This window comes from Panulirus ornatus, chromosome 16, assembly GCF_036320965.1.
Source record: "Panulirus ornatus isolate Po-2019 chromosome 16, ASM3632096v1, whole genome shotgun sequence".
Classification (NCBI taxonomy): domain Eukaryota; kingdom Metazoa; phylum Arthropoda; class Malacostraca; order Decapoda; family Palinuridae; genus Panulirus; species Panulirus ornatus.
In genome coordinates, this window is record NC_092239.1 from 35,390,055 (window position 1) to 35,409,089 (window position 19,035).

General features: G+C 45.1%; 2 protein-coding genes across 8 annotated transcripts in view; one reads left to right on the forward strand and one right to left on the reverse strand.

Moving 5' to 3' along the window:
- LanB1 (laminin subunit beta-1) overlaps window positions 1–7,763 on the reverse strand; it is a 96,163-nt gene extending 88,400 nt beyond the window's left edge. For 6 of the 7 annotated variants that reach the window (XM_071671586.1, XM_071671585.1, XM_071671583.1 and 3 more), the window contains exon 1: window positions 7,551–7,763. The gene's annotated coding sequence lies outside the window, so the exon portion shown is untranslated. The remainder of the gene's footprint in view (window positions 1–7,550) is intronic. The other variant, XM_071671584.1, reaches the window with a different exon arrangement.
- Window positions 7,764–16,173: 8,410 nt separating this feature from the next.
- The window catches only part of GluProRS (Glutamyl-prolyl-tRNA synthetase), a 32,601-nt gene continuing 29,739 nt past the window's right edge, over window positions 16,174–19,035 (forward strand). The window contains exon 1 of the mRNA XM_071671588.1: window positions 16,174–16,195. Within this exon, the coding sequence (XP_071527689.1) occupies window positions 16,189–16,195 (7 nt within the window). The 5' untranslated portion in view covers window positions 16,174–16,188. The remainder of the gene's footprint in view (window positions 16,196–19,035) is intronic.

Consider the following 19,035-nt stretch of genomic DNA (forward strand, 5'->3'; position numbering starts at 1 on the left):
ACTCAGAGGTGGACATTATTCCCAATGAAGCTGACATCGATGTTTATTGAGGTGTTAGATGGAGAGAAGAGGCAAGAGAGTGTGAGAGACTATATATTGCAGAGGGTGGGGACCAACGAGCTCTGTTTAGAAAAGGCATGTGATAAAGTAAACACGAAAGCTCTCTACGAAGCTTTGATTAAACGTGTAGTCAAGACTCGTAAATTCAAAGTATATTACGAAGTAGAGCGTGTGGAAGAGGTAAGTAAGGGTAGGAGGGAGTGGTTTGAAATAAATGTGGGAGTACTACATCAGGGGTGTATGATGTAACCATGGCTGTTTAATGTTTTTACGGATGGGACATTACTTGAGGTGAGGGTAATAGTTGAGCACTGGTGAGCCCTGATGGATTATAACAGAAGTTACCACAGTTGTTGTATGTAGATGATGCTTCGCTGTTGGCCGAATCAGAGGAGCTGGAGAGAACGTTTCCTACAATCTAATAATTTCGCTACCGATCCAAGGAGAACCCATGGTGTATGTGTACAGGGTTACAATTATGTATTGTCCTTGAGTAATCAGCGAACAAGAATGCGTCCACAGACGTATGGGTGACGACATAACGTCCCGAATACACTTTATATCCTGGCGGGACGCAAGAGCATAAGGCTTGTATGAAAATGTTCTTTCGTCTGTTTCCTTGCGCTACCTCGCAAACGCGGGAGACAGCGACAAAGCAAAATAAATAATATATATATATATATATATATATATATATATATATATATATATATATATATATATATATATATATATAGCCTTTTATTCAGTTGCCACCCGACTTTTAAAACTACACTCAGTCCCATTATCCACGCCAGTAGTGCTAGTCTCACTAAAACGGGTGGTGGTGGTTGTGGTAAAGTGGCAGGTGCAGCCTGGTGCTAGGTCGTGTGGTACCCTGTGGAGAACACCCCTCCAGTGAGGTTATTCCCTATATGGCATATATGCACTGGGCCAGGGAACAGCGGCACACGCTGTCCCTGGCTCCCGGCCAACTTGGCTGGCTACTGTCAACCCGCGCGAGGTGATTGCTTCTTATTGTCACCCCGATCGCTGGCTGGACCCGGAATGAACACGGGGCATAATAGTCTCTCACGTAGCTCAGCTGCGATCTCGGCTGAACCTGCTACTTGTCTTACGCATCTCTTGCTGCATGATCCTTCTTATCTTACGTATCTCTTTCTCCAACCCGGGATGAAGCTGCTTCTTGCTGTGTCTTAAGTATCTCATGTTCGAACTAGGGCCAGACTTGCTATTTCATGTGAAATCCCAGTTTTACATACACATTCAGCGTGTTCTTTGCTAGACCCCGAATTAAGCATGCTTATCTCGAATGTTTCATGTTGGAACTTGCGTATCTATATGGTTTGCTGGATCCCGAGCTGAACCTGCGTATCTAATATATTGTTTGTTGGACCCCGAGCTGAACTTGCGTATCTATTGTTTGTTGGACCCCGAGCTGAACCTGCGTATCTAATATATTGTTTGTTGGACCCCAAGCTGAACTTGCGTATCTATTGTTTGTTGGACCCCGAGCTGAACTTGCGTATCTATTGTTTGTTGGACCCCGAGCTGAACCTGCGTATCTAATATATTCTTTGTTGGACCCCGAGCTGAACTTGCGTATCTATTGTTTGTTGGACCCCGAGCTGAACTTGCGTATCTGTTGTTTGTAGGACTCCCGAGCTGAACTTGCGTATCTCAAGGCACATTTCTTGGTGGACCGACCTCAAGTTGAACTTGCTACTCTGAAGTGTTTCATGTTAGACCCCCCCAATCTGGACTTGCGTATCTCAGATATTTCTTATTAGACTCAAGTTACATCTGATTATCTCGAGTATTTTTCTTGTTGGCCCCTAGCTTGAAGCTGGTGCTCCTTGCCGTCTCCCATCTGTCTACCTTGTGTGGGGACCCAGGCCTCAACATGGCTGCCGCGAATCCAACCGTGCACAGCTGCCTCTCAAGAGAAGCGTTACTCGTGACCACTATGGAGGATAGGGTGTGAATAGTGGGACACACGTCTGGGTGAGGCAGACTGGCCGGCCGCCAGACTGACTGACACCCAGTCACTCGTCCGTGATTCGTAGCATAAATATGGTGTAACGTGAGTGGCAGCACATATGCTGGCCAGCATAGCAAGGGTGGTGTCATGTTTGAGCGCTGGTCGAGGTCTCCTCTGCCAAGTGTTGGCAGCTCTCTGCACAGCTCAACCGACTGACGAACGGTGACAATTTTAGTCTTCTGGAGACACTTCATCAACGTTTCCGTCACTGGAGAGATGTCTAGTAGCGATGCTAACACTCCGATCTCTGCTTCACAGTAAAAAAAAAAAAAAAAAATTGACGAAGAGAAACATCGAAGTCCTGTCTAGCGGGCACTCTTATCCAGAACATATCTGTAACCAGATATAAATTTTCCTTCTCAACGGAATAAGAAAGTGTTTGCGAAGTCAATTCCGTACCTTCGATGACTGCTTCCAACCTGAGAATTCCTCTCTGTCAAAACATCAAGGGGTTATGATGACTTCACCAGCATGGCCTTGCCAGGGGTGGATTTTCTGCAGGTTCCTCGTAGCTTACCAGTTAAGGGGTGTGGCTGGTTTGTCGCTGAATTTCCAGTAGCGTTTCAAGAGTATTTTTTTTTTTTTTTTGTAATGGGAGACGAGATGTTGGTGTTAGCAATGTACGTGGGCAGTGGTGTTGAGGAGGTGGGAATTTTCTCTATCGTTCGTCTGTTGGGTCTGGTGTTGCTGGATTTCAGGTTCCTTGTGTTCCTTGTGTTAAAGGCAGGAGCGCCAGTATGAAGATCGTTTTCTGTTAGTAGCTTGGTGTTGATGTTGCTTAAAGTTGGCATTTGTTCTGTTGCCTGTGATGATGGTGTGTGGTATATGTGAGCTTGTTTCTTTGCTTTTTTTTTTTTTATTAAGTGCGCTTGTTTCTTTGCTTTCTTTTTGAAGTCTAAGACTTGTAGGGAGAGATAAGTCTGAGCGTATATTACTTTTTACTTTTCTGCCCTACTATCTTCTGCAGGTTTCCGTCCATATATATATATATATATATATATATATATATATATATATATATATATATATATATATATACAGGCACATAGATAGACAGGCAGAGGCAGACAGATGGACTGAAAGTTAGAAACGAAATGTTTTTGCATGGGGCTCTGGCTTGGGGGCATCACAAACACACACTAGACCCGTGGGAGCTGTGCACATGCCGGGTGCCCGCCAGTCTGACCACAACCTCGGCTGACGACAAAATGAGGAACAACAGGTTGATATCTAAACCGGAGGCGCGTCATTCGAGCTAGTCTTTAGCGGCGACCCGGTTCCTGCTATGGTCCCAGCTTGAAGCGCTACCATAACCTTACCCTATAACACAGTCCTTTGGACTCTCACATTTCTTTTCCTTAACTGCCGAGGCTTAACATCATCTAGCGTCCCTTTCTCTCATCACCGCCTTGCATTCCCCTACCAACAACTCTAGAATGTTAATCCTCCTACTCCAGGGTGCTGAGGCGGGGTCTCCCAAAGAAAATGAGCAGATTAAGAATGCAACAGATCCACACTGCGGTTCCACAGGGGGACCTTTCTGGTTCCCGACGGTCCATGCCGACTTAGCGAATTATAAGGTTAAAAGCTAGCTACTGCAGGAGCCCCTTCGGCACATTCTCAAATCATATCTCTTTTCAGTGCATCTCGATTAGAACTGTTCATGAAGTCTTTTCTGACCACTGTGCTATAAGCTGTCATTGGCAACTTTGTGTGCCTTTCAAGCCCAGCGTGCTGGGGGTGTTTGTCCCAAGCCCAGGGTGTTGGTGTTTGTCCCAAGCCCCAAGCTGATTGGTCCCTTGCACAGTATCGTCTGATCTTTCGTTCTCAGTAGATTAAAATGTCTGCCTAACCGTTACGATTAGTGATAGCTAAATTAGTTATCTCAGACTCCACTCCCCCTCGTATTAAACAAACAGATTATTTTTTTTCTTGTTAGTTGAGACGGCAGGGGCATAACTGAGGCTCTGATCAGGGCCGTCTCATTGATGCTTTATACATGTATACTCTAGCCTGAGCTGGGCACCCAATTCTTCGAGCAACGCCCTAAGGGTGGAGGAACAGCTGGGTTTTGACTGTGAACCGACTGCCACAACCAGGATTCGAACCTATGCGCTCGACCCTGAGCGGCCCGTGAATAGTAGTTTTATAACTAGTGGATTTTTAGAAACGATACATACCGTGATAGAGAAAACTGGTGGGAGACATTTAAGAAACGTGTTACTTGGTTTTCAAAACAAGTATCTTGCATGATCTAATATTTTTCCCCTCTTAATATGGTGGTTAGAGAAGGGGAAGGTTGGAGAAGAGGTGGTTAAGAGTGCATATATATGTATGGTGCAGGTTTCATGAAGTGCCTGAGTCTTCTTGGGGTTTGTTTTATGTGTCTTATTCATACATTTTGGTTGATTTAGGTTGTGCATGTTGTTTCTTGTTGATTAAAGGAAGGAAAAGTGCCTGACTTAGTGCTTTGAGGTTCCGAGGGAACCAGGGATGTTCCATGCCTGTACTGTTGTTGAGGTCTTGGATATGTCAGTAGTTTGTATTACCACTATCATCTAGCCTTCGCCTAAACTTCCTCCGCTGTTCAAGCATGTGCCAGTTGGTTTAATGCATAGCAGACCGTGTCGCTCTTCGGCGTTTTCCATGCAGGGTCACCTTTCCTTTGTGACAAATCGTAGACACCTAATTTGTATTTTTTTTTTCTTTTTAGCTTCAGTATGCTAGACACCTAATTTGTGTTTTTTTTTCTTTTCTTTAAGCTTTAGTATGTGAGATTTGGAGGTGACGTGTGAGAATAGAAAAGTAGGTAGAGAGAGGTTTGATCCTGGCTTTCACTAGGTGCCAGAATCTACACAATCTGTCAAAGGGCCTTTTTTCCCTGAGTGGTTCATTTGTTGGTACAGTCTATGATCAAAGCTTCTGGAGCTCTTTTGATGCATCATCGTATTTCCCACGGTGGCAATGCCCTGAAGTATTATTCTTCCCTGTGCTACCCTGGATGAATTCGAGTTGTGTAGGCCTCCCTCCCGCAGAGTTCAGAAAGGTGAGTGCGGAGATGAAGAGTGAGCTTTTCGTTTCTGCTGGACCTAGTGATTGGTTATATGGCTAGTTAGTGGTCTCGATGAGGGGAGTCGTTGCCGAGAATTAAGGGGCAGACTGTGTTCTTCAAAGGAGTCTACTGGGATTATATTTGCTTCGTTATGTAGGTGTTGTGTTTATATATATATATATATATATATATATATATATATATATATATATATATATATATATATATACTCATCTTTCTGTCATAGTTGATTGCCGTTTCCCGCGTTCGCGAGGTAGGACCAGACACAAAGAAGGCCACATCCGCTCACATCCATTCTCTAGTTTTCATATGTAATGCACGTTATGCCACGTTATATATATCATACATATATGATATATCGATTCCCAGCGCATTACTGGTTGGATTTTTTTCTTTCTTTTGGCAGGCTCTCTCAGTTTTCCAAACAAAGGTTATAATGAATTGATAGTTATATTGCATTCTGAAACTCCCGCAATTTGAGGCTTTAAATAAAACTCTGGATTACATATTCAGAGCACTCGTGCTCTTTCGATTGAAATACTATTGAGAACTTTTTTTTTAAGCATGAAAACAAAGTATTTAGTTTGCAGTGATTCCACTAAACGAACCCAAACTACTGGAATCGGGAAAGAAAGACGTCTGCACATTAAAAGAAAAATAGTAAAAATATAAAATATACGTGCGATAAAACTGGAGGAAATAGCCCTTAATATACCCGCAAATATAATCCCAGTCCTTAATATACCCACATACATGATCCCTTAATGGAGAGAAAGGTATGATACGATACCCTTAATATACCCACTGCAACGTGGAGGTGCCCTGTGCATAGCCAAACATAGCGTTAACTTACCCATCCCCAGACGCGATTTACGATCCATAAAATAAAAAAAAAGACCATCATAGTGAAACGGGTACACCCCCCACCCCTTGCAAAAGAATCGGGTATATTTACTCAAAGTGTTCTCAGTCAGCCCACTTACTATTGGGTATGTAGGCATGCGGGTGTGCCATCGCCATCTGTATGTACCGTCTTTAACCACAGGTGTTGACGAAGATCGTTGCAGTCTGAGGTACGCGCATGGGGTGGGTGGGTCGAGATGAGCCTTTTAAGCATACGCCATCCAGTTATACGTATTCCTGCCTCGTATAGCCTTAACTTCATGCTGATAATACAGACCATTTTTTTTCACGTTGGTGGCTCCAGTCACGGACCAAAGTCCACATCAAGGCCGGGCCTGGCTTTAAATACAGAGAGGATTATGAAAGGGAAAAAGAAAAGACTAGGAAAACTTTAACAAATTTTGGAGGGAGTGCTTTATTTCTGATAGTATATCACACAAGTCGATTTATACTGACTGAACAATAAATATATTAAGTCAACTGTTATGTTTGGTATATAATACCCACAACCAACTCATAGAATAAGAATTTTAAACTATGCGAAGTCGACTGATTCGATGCCGGCGATGTAGCTAGTCACGTACAGGCTACGCGATCCGGGTCCAGTCGTGAACGGTGCTATGATACCGGCTGCCGGTCGTGCAGTCACTTTCTATGTATATATATATATATATATATATATATATATATATATATATATATATATATATATATATATCTTATAATGATCCCAGGTCCCTCTTACCGACGCCTCGTGCCATTCACCAAGTCTCACCTACTCGGAACTTCATACACTCACTTCAGACTCCTGTTCACTCTGTGTTTATAAGTAATCTACGCACCTGGCCTTACTCACCCTTATTTATTGCGTTGATCGTAAAACCAATTTATGGCACCCACCCCAAGTCGTGGGTGACTAACTCAACTCCTCTTGGTCATTGGAATTACTCCCACTCACCCTTGTTATAGGTGACTAACTCCTCTTGTTCACTGCAATTACTCCCACTCACCCTTAAACTCCCCAGCGGCACGTACCAGTCCTAAACTGTTCAGTACATGTGACTGTTCAAAATTCTCATGTCACCTTATTATCATATAACCATAATGTGTATATACTCTACGGTCAACGGAGGATGCCATAAATTGTAAGCCAAAATTACACTCCTCCGTTACCTGACGGAAAATAGCTTTTCCCCAGTGTGCAAACCCGACCTTTGTTTCACGCTTCAACCCCCACTTACCGTACCACGCCGGGAAAATTTAATGTGTCAACTCGGGTCACGACTTTCGATAATGATCTTAGAATAACAAAGGTCTGTACATCTCTCTTGTTGTTACAGTAATTACACTCATTGTAACTTTCAAGTCTTTGAGTGATGCAAGTACCTTCATTTCAGCATCAGCCCCAGCGAGTGGCCTGTGGGCAAGATGCAGTTCCCTTGAGGTACTACAGAAAGGCAGTCTTCCTCTTACCTTGGGCGTCCAAACTGATGAACTGCTTCAGATGGCACAAAACTCTTGCGTCTCTGTGAGTCTGTGGGACGTGACTAGTCTTTGTAATCCTCGAAGTGTAAGTGATGCACTGATGCTTTGGGACAGGTCCAGAATGCCACACTCACTATGCACAGCACTGGGAGAGAGAAGCGTTGTACAACCTCCTCCCCAACCAACAGTCAGATGCACACTGGGAATCTGGGATTAAGCCCCACAATGTTACCAACCACTGGGGTTCCAGTACTCCTACGCCTGGCAGACAAAATCGCTAGGAGAAAGCGAAATGCGCTAAGAGAGTTGCCTTTTTTTTTTTTTTTGCAAATTACTGCGCTTAATTACTGACTTATTTACACATTATTTATTGTTTTGACAACCAGTTTTACTTTCTAACTTTAACAGGTTAGTGATGGAGTATTCATCGTTGTGCTTAATGTTTCTCCATATCCATATTTGTTATTTGAAGATCAGTAGGTGTTCTGCTTATAGATGCAGGGAAATAGAAATAATTACATATAATTTTCCAGTACTGCAGTGCTTATTTGTGATCACACCTCAGGAATGTTTTTGAACATATCTGATTAGTGTAATTTCCTTTGTTCCTATGTTTAGATGTTATTGAAGATGAAAAAGAATGATCATTGTTCATCATCTTATCAACCTATGAGTTTTTGGTTAATTTTGTGATTGATTTTGTGGCAAAGACTTTGAATAATCATTTGTTAGCGGTAATGAAAGCGCGATTACCACGGAAAATCAGCGTGAAGCAGATAACCGAAAGAATTCAAGAGTATACTCGATTTTGCTTATACGTCTTTGATATAACATTTAATATGTTAGTTTGCTCATTATTCAAGCTCGGCGCTTAGATAGAAAAAAAAAAATGTTAGCGGGCATCAGTGGAGTTGGTAACGTTGTGGCGGGCAGCCTGAGTGAGAGACCTCGCCCCTGTACAACACGACTCGCTTCTGTCAAGTATTCCATTCATTTGCTGTCGCAGTGATACTTTTCATGTGTAGCATCACAGCTCTGTCGTTGCTGGTATTGATGGTGGAAAAAGAAATAAATAAAAAGTCAACAGAGATTCAGCTGAATGAGACATTTGGGGGGGGGGGGGTAGAGGTTTGCTTCCGTACCCTCTGAGACCCGGTATAATAGCTGACGAAATATCCAAAAGTACCCACGTCTCAGTGAGGTTCGAAACTGGTGTAGATGGCGAATAAGCATAAAAATGATGCAGACACTTTATTGTCGTTACCCGTATTGGTTCTGAGTACGTTAATGTTGGGGGTTGTAGGGATGTTATTTTGCTGGATGGAGCGGCACCCACAGATGGGAGGTGCCCAAGTCGCCAGAGGTACGACAACATGTAGCGATTGACTACCATCTCGATATCGTCAAACAGCTGCCTAGTTTTTCTCCAATATTTTGCATAACTTTGGTTCATTGATAGCGATGCATGGTACACGAACACGTACTCAACACTATCGCATGACTTTTATCTATAAAATACTCTCAGCATTAGGGAAATTGGAGTATGCCACTAATTATTATACATCTACGTGTGGGATAGTCTTAAAAAAAAATACGTGATTCATTCCACAAACTTCATTGTTTAAGTTTTACATGTTCATTCGATTATCACAACAATGAGTTATTGTAATATAACATCAGATCGACTGAATGTTGGATAGTTTATGAGTGTTTAATGTGAGTATTAGATAGGTATACTAGGTATGTAGTCTTTATTTTAAAGTGCAAAGAAAAAATAAATACTAGAAAATATTCACCTCTCGAAGTTCCCCAGGGCATTACGAGAGGTTAAGAACCTTGATAATTCAAAGATCATACGTGCTTTATAAAACACCGAGACCTCACAACTCAGATATCCCTTATCTGTGAAGTAGAGATGGATTTTAATACCTATATCATTAAAGATGCCAGCCTTTCGTAGGCTTAATAAACCTTTCGGTGAGGACCATGTCTCCAGACGTGGGACATCCCGGGAGGAATCTCGAGCCAGCTGGCGGCTGGGTAGGCCTGTCACAGCTGTGGTGCCCATTCATCTACTACTCAAAGGATGAATAAAAACAGCTGGGTGGGCTGCACCGCCAACCAGCGCCGGGGATCGAACCCGGCCTAGTGTACAACACCAAAACACAGACTCTTACCAGCTGCCTCTATCAACAACGTATATGAAAAGATAGAAAATGTTTCTTTAGGTAACTTAGATATAACCCAAAATTTGAGTACTGTGCTTCACTACATACCTCCTGCAGCCGAAGGTCTTTTAGTACTGGGAGCCTCGTCAAAGAGGACTTGCCACTCGGGGTGTGACCTCATGCAGTCGCAGTCCGGCAACACCTTCACCTTCATATATATATATATATATATATATATATATATATATATATATATATATATATATATATTGTACTTTGTCGCTGTGTCCCGTGTTAACGAGGTAGCGCAAGGAAACAGACGAAAGAATGGCCCAACACACCCACATACACATGTATATACATAAACGCCCACACACGCACATACACATGCCTACACATTTCAACGTATACATACATATACATACACAGACATATACATATATACACATGTACATATTCATACTTTCTGCCTTCATCCATTTTCGTCGCCACCCCGCCACACATGAAATGGCCATATATATATATATATATATATATATATATATATATATATATATATATATATATATATATATACCAGTAAACAAGTGCATGTTATAGTGTCACAGTAAGAGGGTCATCTCTGCCACCCTGACCCTTTTCCCTTTGTATCCTGGTAATCCTTCTGTCTTTCTTTAAGGCGACTTCTACTTCTTTTGTGACCTTTTCTTTTTTGGCAACATTTCTTCTCCTTTTTTGTCGCTTTATTATCAACATCTTTCACGCTGTCGCATGTGTCGCTCCTTTATCAACATGCTTGTCTATTTTCCTATTTGCCCTTGACATTTTCTCTCATTTATTCATAGCTTTGCTCCTTCCCTGCCATACTGTTGTTCTCTCCTCTTGTTACAACTTATCACATTCAATTTATGCTCATTCACGTCGGAGTGGGCGGGCACTACAGTGGGCGGCGTGGAAATGGGCGGAGTAGGACCCACAGACGTTGGAAAGGGAGTGTTTAACACTGTACTGGGCGGCACTTGTGTGGGTGGCACTGGAATGTTTGGTTCAGAAATGGTACTGGAATGGTCGGCTGTCAATTGATTGGCACCGGAGTGGGTAGCACTTCTTTGGGCGGCACTTGTGTGGGTGGCACTGGAATGGTTGGCACTAGATTTAGCAGCACCGGAATAGGAAACATTCTTAAGGGCGGCACTGCTATAGGTTGTACTTCTGTGGGTGGCGCTGGAGTGGGTGGCACTTCTATATGGGGAAGGAGGGAGCTAAGCGGAGGGGAAAGGGGGTGTTATTTAACACGGGAAATGATCACATTAAGTAATAACAAACATCTAAGTAATGTTTCATCTAATTCCCAATGATATTCTCCAGTGTAACGCTGACCAGTGTAATACAATGCAGGTTTCCTCCGTCAGCCTATATCGAATATAGAGGGAGTATGGCGCCCCAAAGCACGAGTGAAGATCTCCCACCGTCCCTGACCTTTCCATACACCCGGGGACGAGGAGACTCGTCTCCCCAGCAACGACTTTGGCAATGGACCTACTTGAGAGGAAGCCATGTACTACAGAACAGAGAGGAGCAGAAAAACACCCAAAAGGAAAGCACTTCAGCACTACAGAATAGAGAGTAGTAGGAAAACACCCAAAAGGAAAGCACTTTAGAAAGCAGAAAACTGCATTAACCCTCCTCGAGAGGAGCAATGACTTCGTCCAGTGAGATCGACGTTGCATGATGCGTTGTGGGTAGATTGATGGATCCTCGGTTCCCGAGCAGAAAGATACTTTCGCTGGGTAGACCAACAGGACCAGCTTTCACCAGATTTATACATCACCAATGAGTTGTTATAGAGGGTCTCCTCCACACAGCGCTTCCAGTACAGATAGTGAGTAAACTCAGGTCCGAAAGCATTGTCTTGATGTGTTCATCCTTGGCCTTTCTTACACCTTTCAACCATTGCCTGACTTTGGTGTCTCACATATACCTTCTACATCACAAGATTCAGAAGGCGCTCAACAGGCCATAGACTCATTGCGACGCCTTGAGACTCCAGTTGCATCAAGACCTCATGCGATGCCTCCCCATGTGGGGAGGCTTGGGCCTGAGCCTCTCCGGGCCCTCTAACCCAACAGCAAATATAACAAGATGACATCCTCTCTTCCTCGGTAGTGACATTTAGACAACTCAGTCACGTCTGCTCGGAGTGACGGCGGGTGCGCGGGAACAGGTCCTCTCCTGCCGCGAGCGAATGAAACGGGATGGTCTTGCTGGCAGCTGGTAAATTTATGGCTTTCACTCTGGCAGCAAACGGCGAGGTGGCGTACGTCAGCTATCCTGTGGCATACCGCCTTCCTGCTGAGGGATCTCTGCTTCATTCACGTCCGATTAGAGGGGTCTTAAGACCCTGTCAGATGGGAAGGCCGTGTTTGACCTTTGAGATCCTTAAATTCAGCGATCCTTCGTCTTCTGAGGAGGGAAAAGGAGGAGAATTTGTTGGTTCCCGCCCCTTAGCGGCCGCTTGGGCGTTCCTAGCAGCGGGGAGGCCTTGTCTGGGCCACTTGTGTCCCCATTTTGCCAAAAAGGCAGCGTTAACGCTTAGACCTCATCGTAAGGAAATTACGAACGAGTTAACGTGTTGCCGATCGTTATGTGTAAGATGGAGAGATTGCAGTGTGTGAGGACTGCATGCCAGCAGCCCACTTGTGGGTGAGGCAGAGAAAGGACAGATATCTGAGCTAAAAAAAAAAAAGTTAAAGTTGACAGCCACTGAAGTGCTGGCTCACTGAGCAAGCCAGCCAGGAAGGGCGTGGTATAACCGGATAATACGCTTCTCTGGTCGATGGCTGCCTACCACCTACTACTTAGTGAGAGAGAGAGAGAGAGAGAGAGAGAGAGAGAGAGAGAGAGAGAGAGAGAGAGAGAGAGAGAGAGAGAGGAGGTGGTTGATGGTGAGGGGAGTCACTGGTTGGTCTGATGTGGTGAGGGAGGAGGGTGGAGGGCGCCGGTGGTTGGTGGTGAGGGGAGCCACTGGTTGGTCTGATGTGGTGAGGGTGGAGGGCGCCGGTGGCTCGGCCAGTGTCACACCCGACGATTGCCTTGCCTTCCTCACGCGGCTATAATTATAGATTCCCACCCCTCACTCTTCCTCCTGCTGGCCCGCCAACACCACCGTGATGGTGCCAACGCCACCATATCTGGGGTCATGGTGCCAGCGGTCCCATGTCTGGGATGATGGTGCCAATGCCACCATGTCTGGGGTCATGGTGCAACGCCACCACGTCTGGGGTTATGGTGCCAACGTCACCATGTCATGGTGCAACGCCACCACGTCTGGGGTTATGGTGCCAACGTCACCATGTCTGGGGTCATGGTACCAACTATCCTTTGGTGTCTGGGGTGATGGTGTCAGCACTGCCATGTCTGGGGGAGGGGGATGGTGTCGATACAGTCATATCTGGGGTGACGATATGATGACCCATTTTTACTGGACGGGGGACATTCATGGGGGGGGGGGCCATTTGTTGGCATGACGATGTGATGACCCATTTTTACTGGACGGGGGACATTCATGGGGGCCCCCCATTTCTTGAACCTTCTCCACGATCACACAGGTATATAAACCAATGTATGTTGTCTGCTTTCACAGCTTCGCTACCCAGTTACCCCCCAACCCCTCTCCTTTAATCCACTTCTCTTCCATTTTTTCTAATAATTTTGTTGCTTATTTCACCGCTCTGGCTGTTCCATCCTCTCATCCTTTTGAGAACTGTTGATGTCACCAGACTGGTCGAAAAATCATCGAGGTTTGATCACATCGCTCCTTGCTCTTTTCTCTTCCACGATGGATAAATTTATGGCCTCTTACTTCCCACTGTACCTCAACTTTCGCTCCTCCTCTGGACCTTCTTAAGCGATTAGTTCCTCGTCTTCGTAAAAATGTGGTGGTGACCGGACTTTAAAAAAAAAAGCATGGTCGAGTTTTGGCCAGAAAAATGGAAGTGAACATTTTACCGAGTATTTCCTCATCCTTATACTTGAATACAGTCGAGATATCCCGAGACACGTTGTCTCCTTTATACTTCTCGTAAGGTTTGAGTGTGGCGACGGGATAGGTATACCAAAGTCGACCCCCCCAGGTCCTTCTCACACCAAGATTCCTGCAGCTCATTTCCTGCCGGATAATATTCGTATAGGGGCGATTCTTTTCACAGTATCCCATTCTCATTATTTTGTATTTCCTGGTAATGAATTTCATGAATCATGTGTGTAAATGGAGTCTAGGTTCCCTTGGTGCAACCCCCCCTTCGCTCTTTACCTCCGTTATGAGACTGGTATCGTCTGCAAACTCCTTCAGGAATGATGCTAGTCCTTCTGGAGAGTAGTTTGAAGAGATTAAGAGGTGAAGGTGCTGGGTGGAGCTGGGGCTAGGTGGTGCTAGTGCTGGGCTTTCGTGGTGTAGGGGCTGCTGGGTGGTAGTAGGGCTGGGTGGTGGGGCTACTAGGTCTTGCTGGTGCTAGGGCTGGATGGTGCCGGTATTGAATGGTGCTAGGGCTGGATGGTGCTGGTACTGCTGAATGGTGCTAAGGCTGGGTGGTGGTGGTGGGGCATTGTGATGCTAGTGCTGGGTGGTGCTGGGTCTCTCCATGGCGTCAGGTTACACACCAACAGCTGTAGAGCAGCCGCTCCACCAGGTCACGGGTGCTCCTGCGAACACGCCCGCCCGCACTGCCATCCTCTCTACATTTTCGCATCGGATAAATGAGAAATCAGCTGCCATGACATAAATCACGGTAATCGTAAGACAAGAGCTGAACGCACCCCTCGATTTCACAGTAGGTCATTCCAAACATCGTAAGGAAATTTTATGGTGGCATTTAGCCATACACTGGGGCTTGGAGCCATATGGTCCCCCTTCATTTCTCATGGCTAGACGCTCCTCCTGCAAATCAGACATACTGAATATTTGTATAAACAAAAAAATAGTATGGTATTTATGTAAAGGACTGTCTTTAATCATGCGTGACAATTGGTGATGAAGGAGGAAATTACATCGGAGTCTTCTATAACTTCCCACGGAGGATGTTACGATACAGACCTATCTTCCGTTGACGCTATGAAGCCCCAATTCCAGGATTGGAGGCTGCTGTTCCAGCCACCATCTACAGCGAAAAGCGTGAGTGCTTCTGGAACTGGATGGACTCCGCGTTTGGGATGCAAGAGTTTCTGGGCCCCTAACACGGTGTTGGCATTCACCCTCTGTGATGCATTATGATGCGTGACACTGATCAACAGTTTGGGCTGCTGATGTTACAGATTCGCCTGCCTTAGTCTGGCACCGAGCCTTGTGCTTAGACGGCCCTGTCTCGTCTTTTGTCTCAGGGCGGTAGGAAGGGGCCTTTCATGGTAGGTATAGTGCCCCTCAACTTAATATGATAGTCTTTTATCCCTGCCCAGGAAGATTTGGGAACAACTGGTTGACTTTAGTCCGCCAGGGGAATCTTCCAGCCTCACAGCGCAACCCCGCTCTGAGCTGACGTGGGAACATTGGCCCCGTCACTGGCTGCCACCCTCATTCCCCCAGGACCCGGGACACCCTACGGTCACTCGCAGGATGACGGAGAACTGCTAAACAGAACCCAGAACCAAATGAATTTAACATTTTCCATCCCACTGCATAACGTTGAGGTGATTCGTTCTTTACAAAGGATTTGGATAACAAGATTTCAGTTGATGATGTGGGACGCGATGCCTCACTCTGTGATACGTGGGCATGAAGGAGATTACGGGGTCTTTCTTCACGGCTGTCGACTGTCTTCCTCCCGACTGCCATGGTCTGGGTTGTGTGCCTCCTCGCCCCTCTCTGGCAGCCAGGTCCAGGGACGCCAAGGAGCTGACGCGGGCACCTGATGGTATAAATCCCCACAGGGCCGCCCGAGAAGGGAGACTTCGTGGCCCATGTGAAAGACAAGAGGGTATCGAATCATAATCTATATGAAAATTATGTTTATTACGTATAGTGTGTATTATTTAACAATTTCCCCTCTTCCTCTCACAGTATCCCCCGAGAGACCCAGCCCCCCCGACGGGGATTTTCCTTCGGTCTCCCCACCATATCGATGGTCCTGGGGTCCCCAAGGATTTCTCCCGCCTCCTCTCAATGGGCGTGTCCACCCCACCCCCAGATTCCCAAACCTCCCAGCACCCGTCCCCCTGCCCCACCGCGCCTCTCTTGTCTCCCCCCAACCACCACCACCACCACAGCTCCGTCTGTCTGCGGACATTATTATCCGTTCCAAGCGCGGGTGTGGGACGGTCCTGAGGCTAAGGTTACAGGGGTGAGGGAGAGGAGAAGGCGGCCCTCGACCCCTCACATTTACACACTTGGCGTTTGCAGGAGGGACCTCGTCAACTACTCCCGGTTCACATCTGCCGCGGGTGGTAGTGTGGCTGTGTAGTTGGCTATGCCTGGTATGTGCCTAGGGATGTAGATCTATTGCTACTGTCAAGTGTGTGAGCTCATTGAAAGGTTGCTGGTGCCGGTGGGAGAGTGAATGTCTGTCGATGGTGTGAGCTAACACCCGCGACTCGTGTTTGTGTGAGTGAAAACATCTGTTGCTGCTGCTGCTGCTGTATGTACATGTTTGCTAAGCTATAAACATATATATATATATATATATATATATATATATATATATATATATATATATATATATATATTTTTTTTTTTTTTTTTTTGACTGATTCGTCGTCTTTAACTTTAGTCGTGTTTCTCTCATCCGCGGTGTATCGTTTGGCGTTGCTGACTTCAACGCATGCACGGGTCACCCGGGATCGAGCCCGCATGGGTGCGAATCCTGGTCACAGCAGCCGGACCACAGTCAACCCTGCTGTTCATCCTGCTCCAGTTGTTAGTCTGTATATTAGGTACCTGGCTAAGGCTAGGATATATATATATATATATATATATATATATATATATATATATATATATATATATATATATATATATATATATATATATATATAGTGTTGTGTGTGTGTGCATGAGATGTCCTTGATTCGAGCATTCAGTTGCCCGTGCCGTATCGGCTACCATAAGAAGAGCGAGTATGCTGATGTTCACATCATGATAGCATGAAGACAGCACGATGACGCGCACAGACTATACTGAAGGTTATATTGGGCTATGACTACTCGGATGTTGGTACGTAGAGCTCACAGGCGAGCCCATACGAGGACAGATACAGGTGCCAACATTCAGAGTATACTGCACGAACGAAAAAAAAAATGAATTAATGAAATGAGGATGTATCCCAAAGGAATGAAAAACGGCTGTGTTTGAGGAGGATTATACTCTATTTTCGATTTGATTTTTGACTGAAAACAGACGACTGGATCACTTGAGAATAACGAAGGCTCCCACGTTCCACATTTGTGGCACGAGTTAAAGTAAAGTAGCCCATGTGAAGGATTCGACCGAGTTTGAAAGTTTAGGTCTGCCTCTAATGACGTCTGTTGTGTCCTCTATAGTTACCGTATGGACTGGATCACTTGAGAATAACGAAGGCTCCCACGTTCCACATTTGTGGCACGAGTTAAAGTAAAGTAGCTCATGTGAAGGATTCGACCGAGTTTGAAAGTTTAGGTCTGCCTCTAATGACGTGTGTTGTGTCCTCTATAGTTACCGTATGGGCGGTAGCGCGACAGAGGCTACAGATTGCACGACAGGTCCAGGAGGAATGGACCACAATGATGGAATTATATAACTGGGTACATGATGAGTGAGCTACTCAGGTAGGGCAAAGTTAAGGGTCACGACTAAAGCACCAGGGGGTTAAAGCAGTATGGATATGCTGATTTTAGATATCGTGTTGAGTCCCCCGCACGAAAATATTTTTTTAGATTTTAATCCAGTGATATGAAGCAGTCATTTGTTTGATATATTGCAAGGGTTGGAGCGTGATTTTGATGAGGGAATCGATAGTTTGTCTGTTTTGAATCAAGAATGTATTGTATATATGTGTGTGAACCGCGGGAGGAAATGATTACACGAGACGCATCCTTGAGTGTAGACTTGATTCTTGAAGGTGGAAAGATTGTGTAGGGGGGGGAGAGAGAGAGAGAGAGAGAGAGAGAGAGAGAGAGAGAAGAGAGAGAGAGAGAGAGAGAGAGAGGAGAGAGAGAGAGAGCAGACAGTTGTGCGGTATCCCATGACTTGGATGAACAAAACGACAATAGGAGATGATTATGGCACATATAAACGCCCCAGCGTCTGGGAAGCTAATTTTTTTTGAAACGACACGCAGGGAATACGTGGGAAGTATTCTTAATCCCCTATCCCCAGGGATAATATATATATATATATATATATATATATATATATATATATATATATATATATATATATATATATATATATATGTATATATATATATACCCTAACCAAAGCTGGAATCAAATTATATTGACCAGCTCTAAGGGAGGATGAACGGCTGGGATGACTGCGGACAGACCGCCGTATTGAAATATGTAAAAAAAAAAAAAAGACATGAAAAGAACAATTAAATTCGTGACCCACATGAGGCTCATGGTACTGACGAATTTTCTTCGTAAGTGCGGGGGAGGTGTGCAGGTGTATATGACAAGGCACTTGAAATATTGTTCAAGACGTCGGTAGAGGAAGGTAAATCGGAAAGAAAATGGATGTTTACTGATAAAGGAGAGAATTACCTCAGTGAGAGACAACAAGGATTCTGCAGATCATATTCAACGAATCTTTTAGTTTTATATGAGAGGCTGTGAGCTCCGTTTTTCATGCAAGAGACGGTCGAGTGGACCGTGTTTTATCTAGACTTGCCGTAGGGCATTTGACAACGGTCCACAAAGAGGGCTCGTGCTGGCACTGCGTCGTCGGTTAGGAATAAGGCGGAAGACCTCTTAGGGTGTCAGAAGATCACTGAAAGGGAACGAGAGACGCATGTTGGAGGAAGACCTCTTAGGGTGTCAGAAGATCACTGAAAGGGAACGAAGGACGCGTGTTGGAGGAAGACCTCTTAGGGTGTCAGAAGATCACTGAAAGGGAACGAAGGACGCATGTTGGAGGAAGACCTCTTAGGGTGTCAGAAGATCACTGAAAGGGAACGAAGGACGCACGTTGGAGGAAGACCTCTTAGGGTATCAGAAGATCACTGAAAGGGAACGAAGGACGCGTGTTGGAGGAAGACCTCTTAGGGTGTCAGAGGATCACTGAAAGGGAACGAGGGACGCATGTTGGAGGGGGGGGGGGGGGGGCTTATCAAAATGGGTTA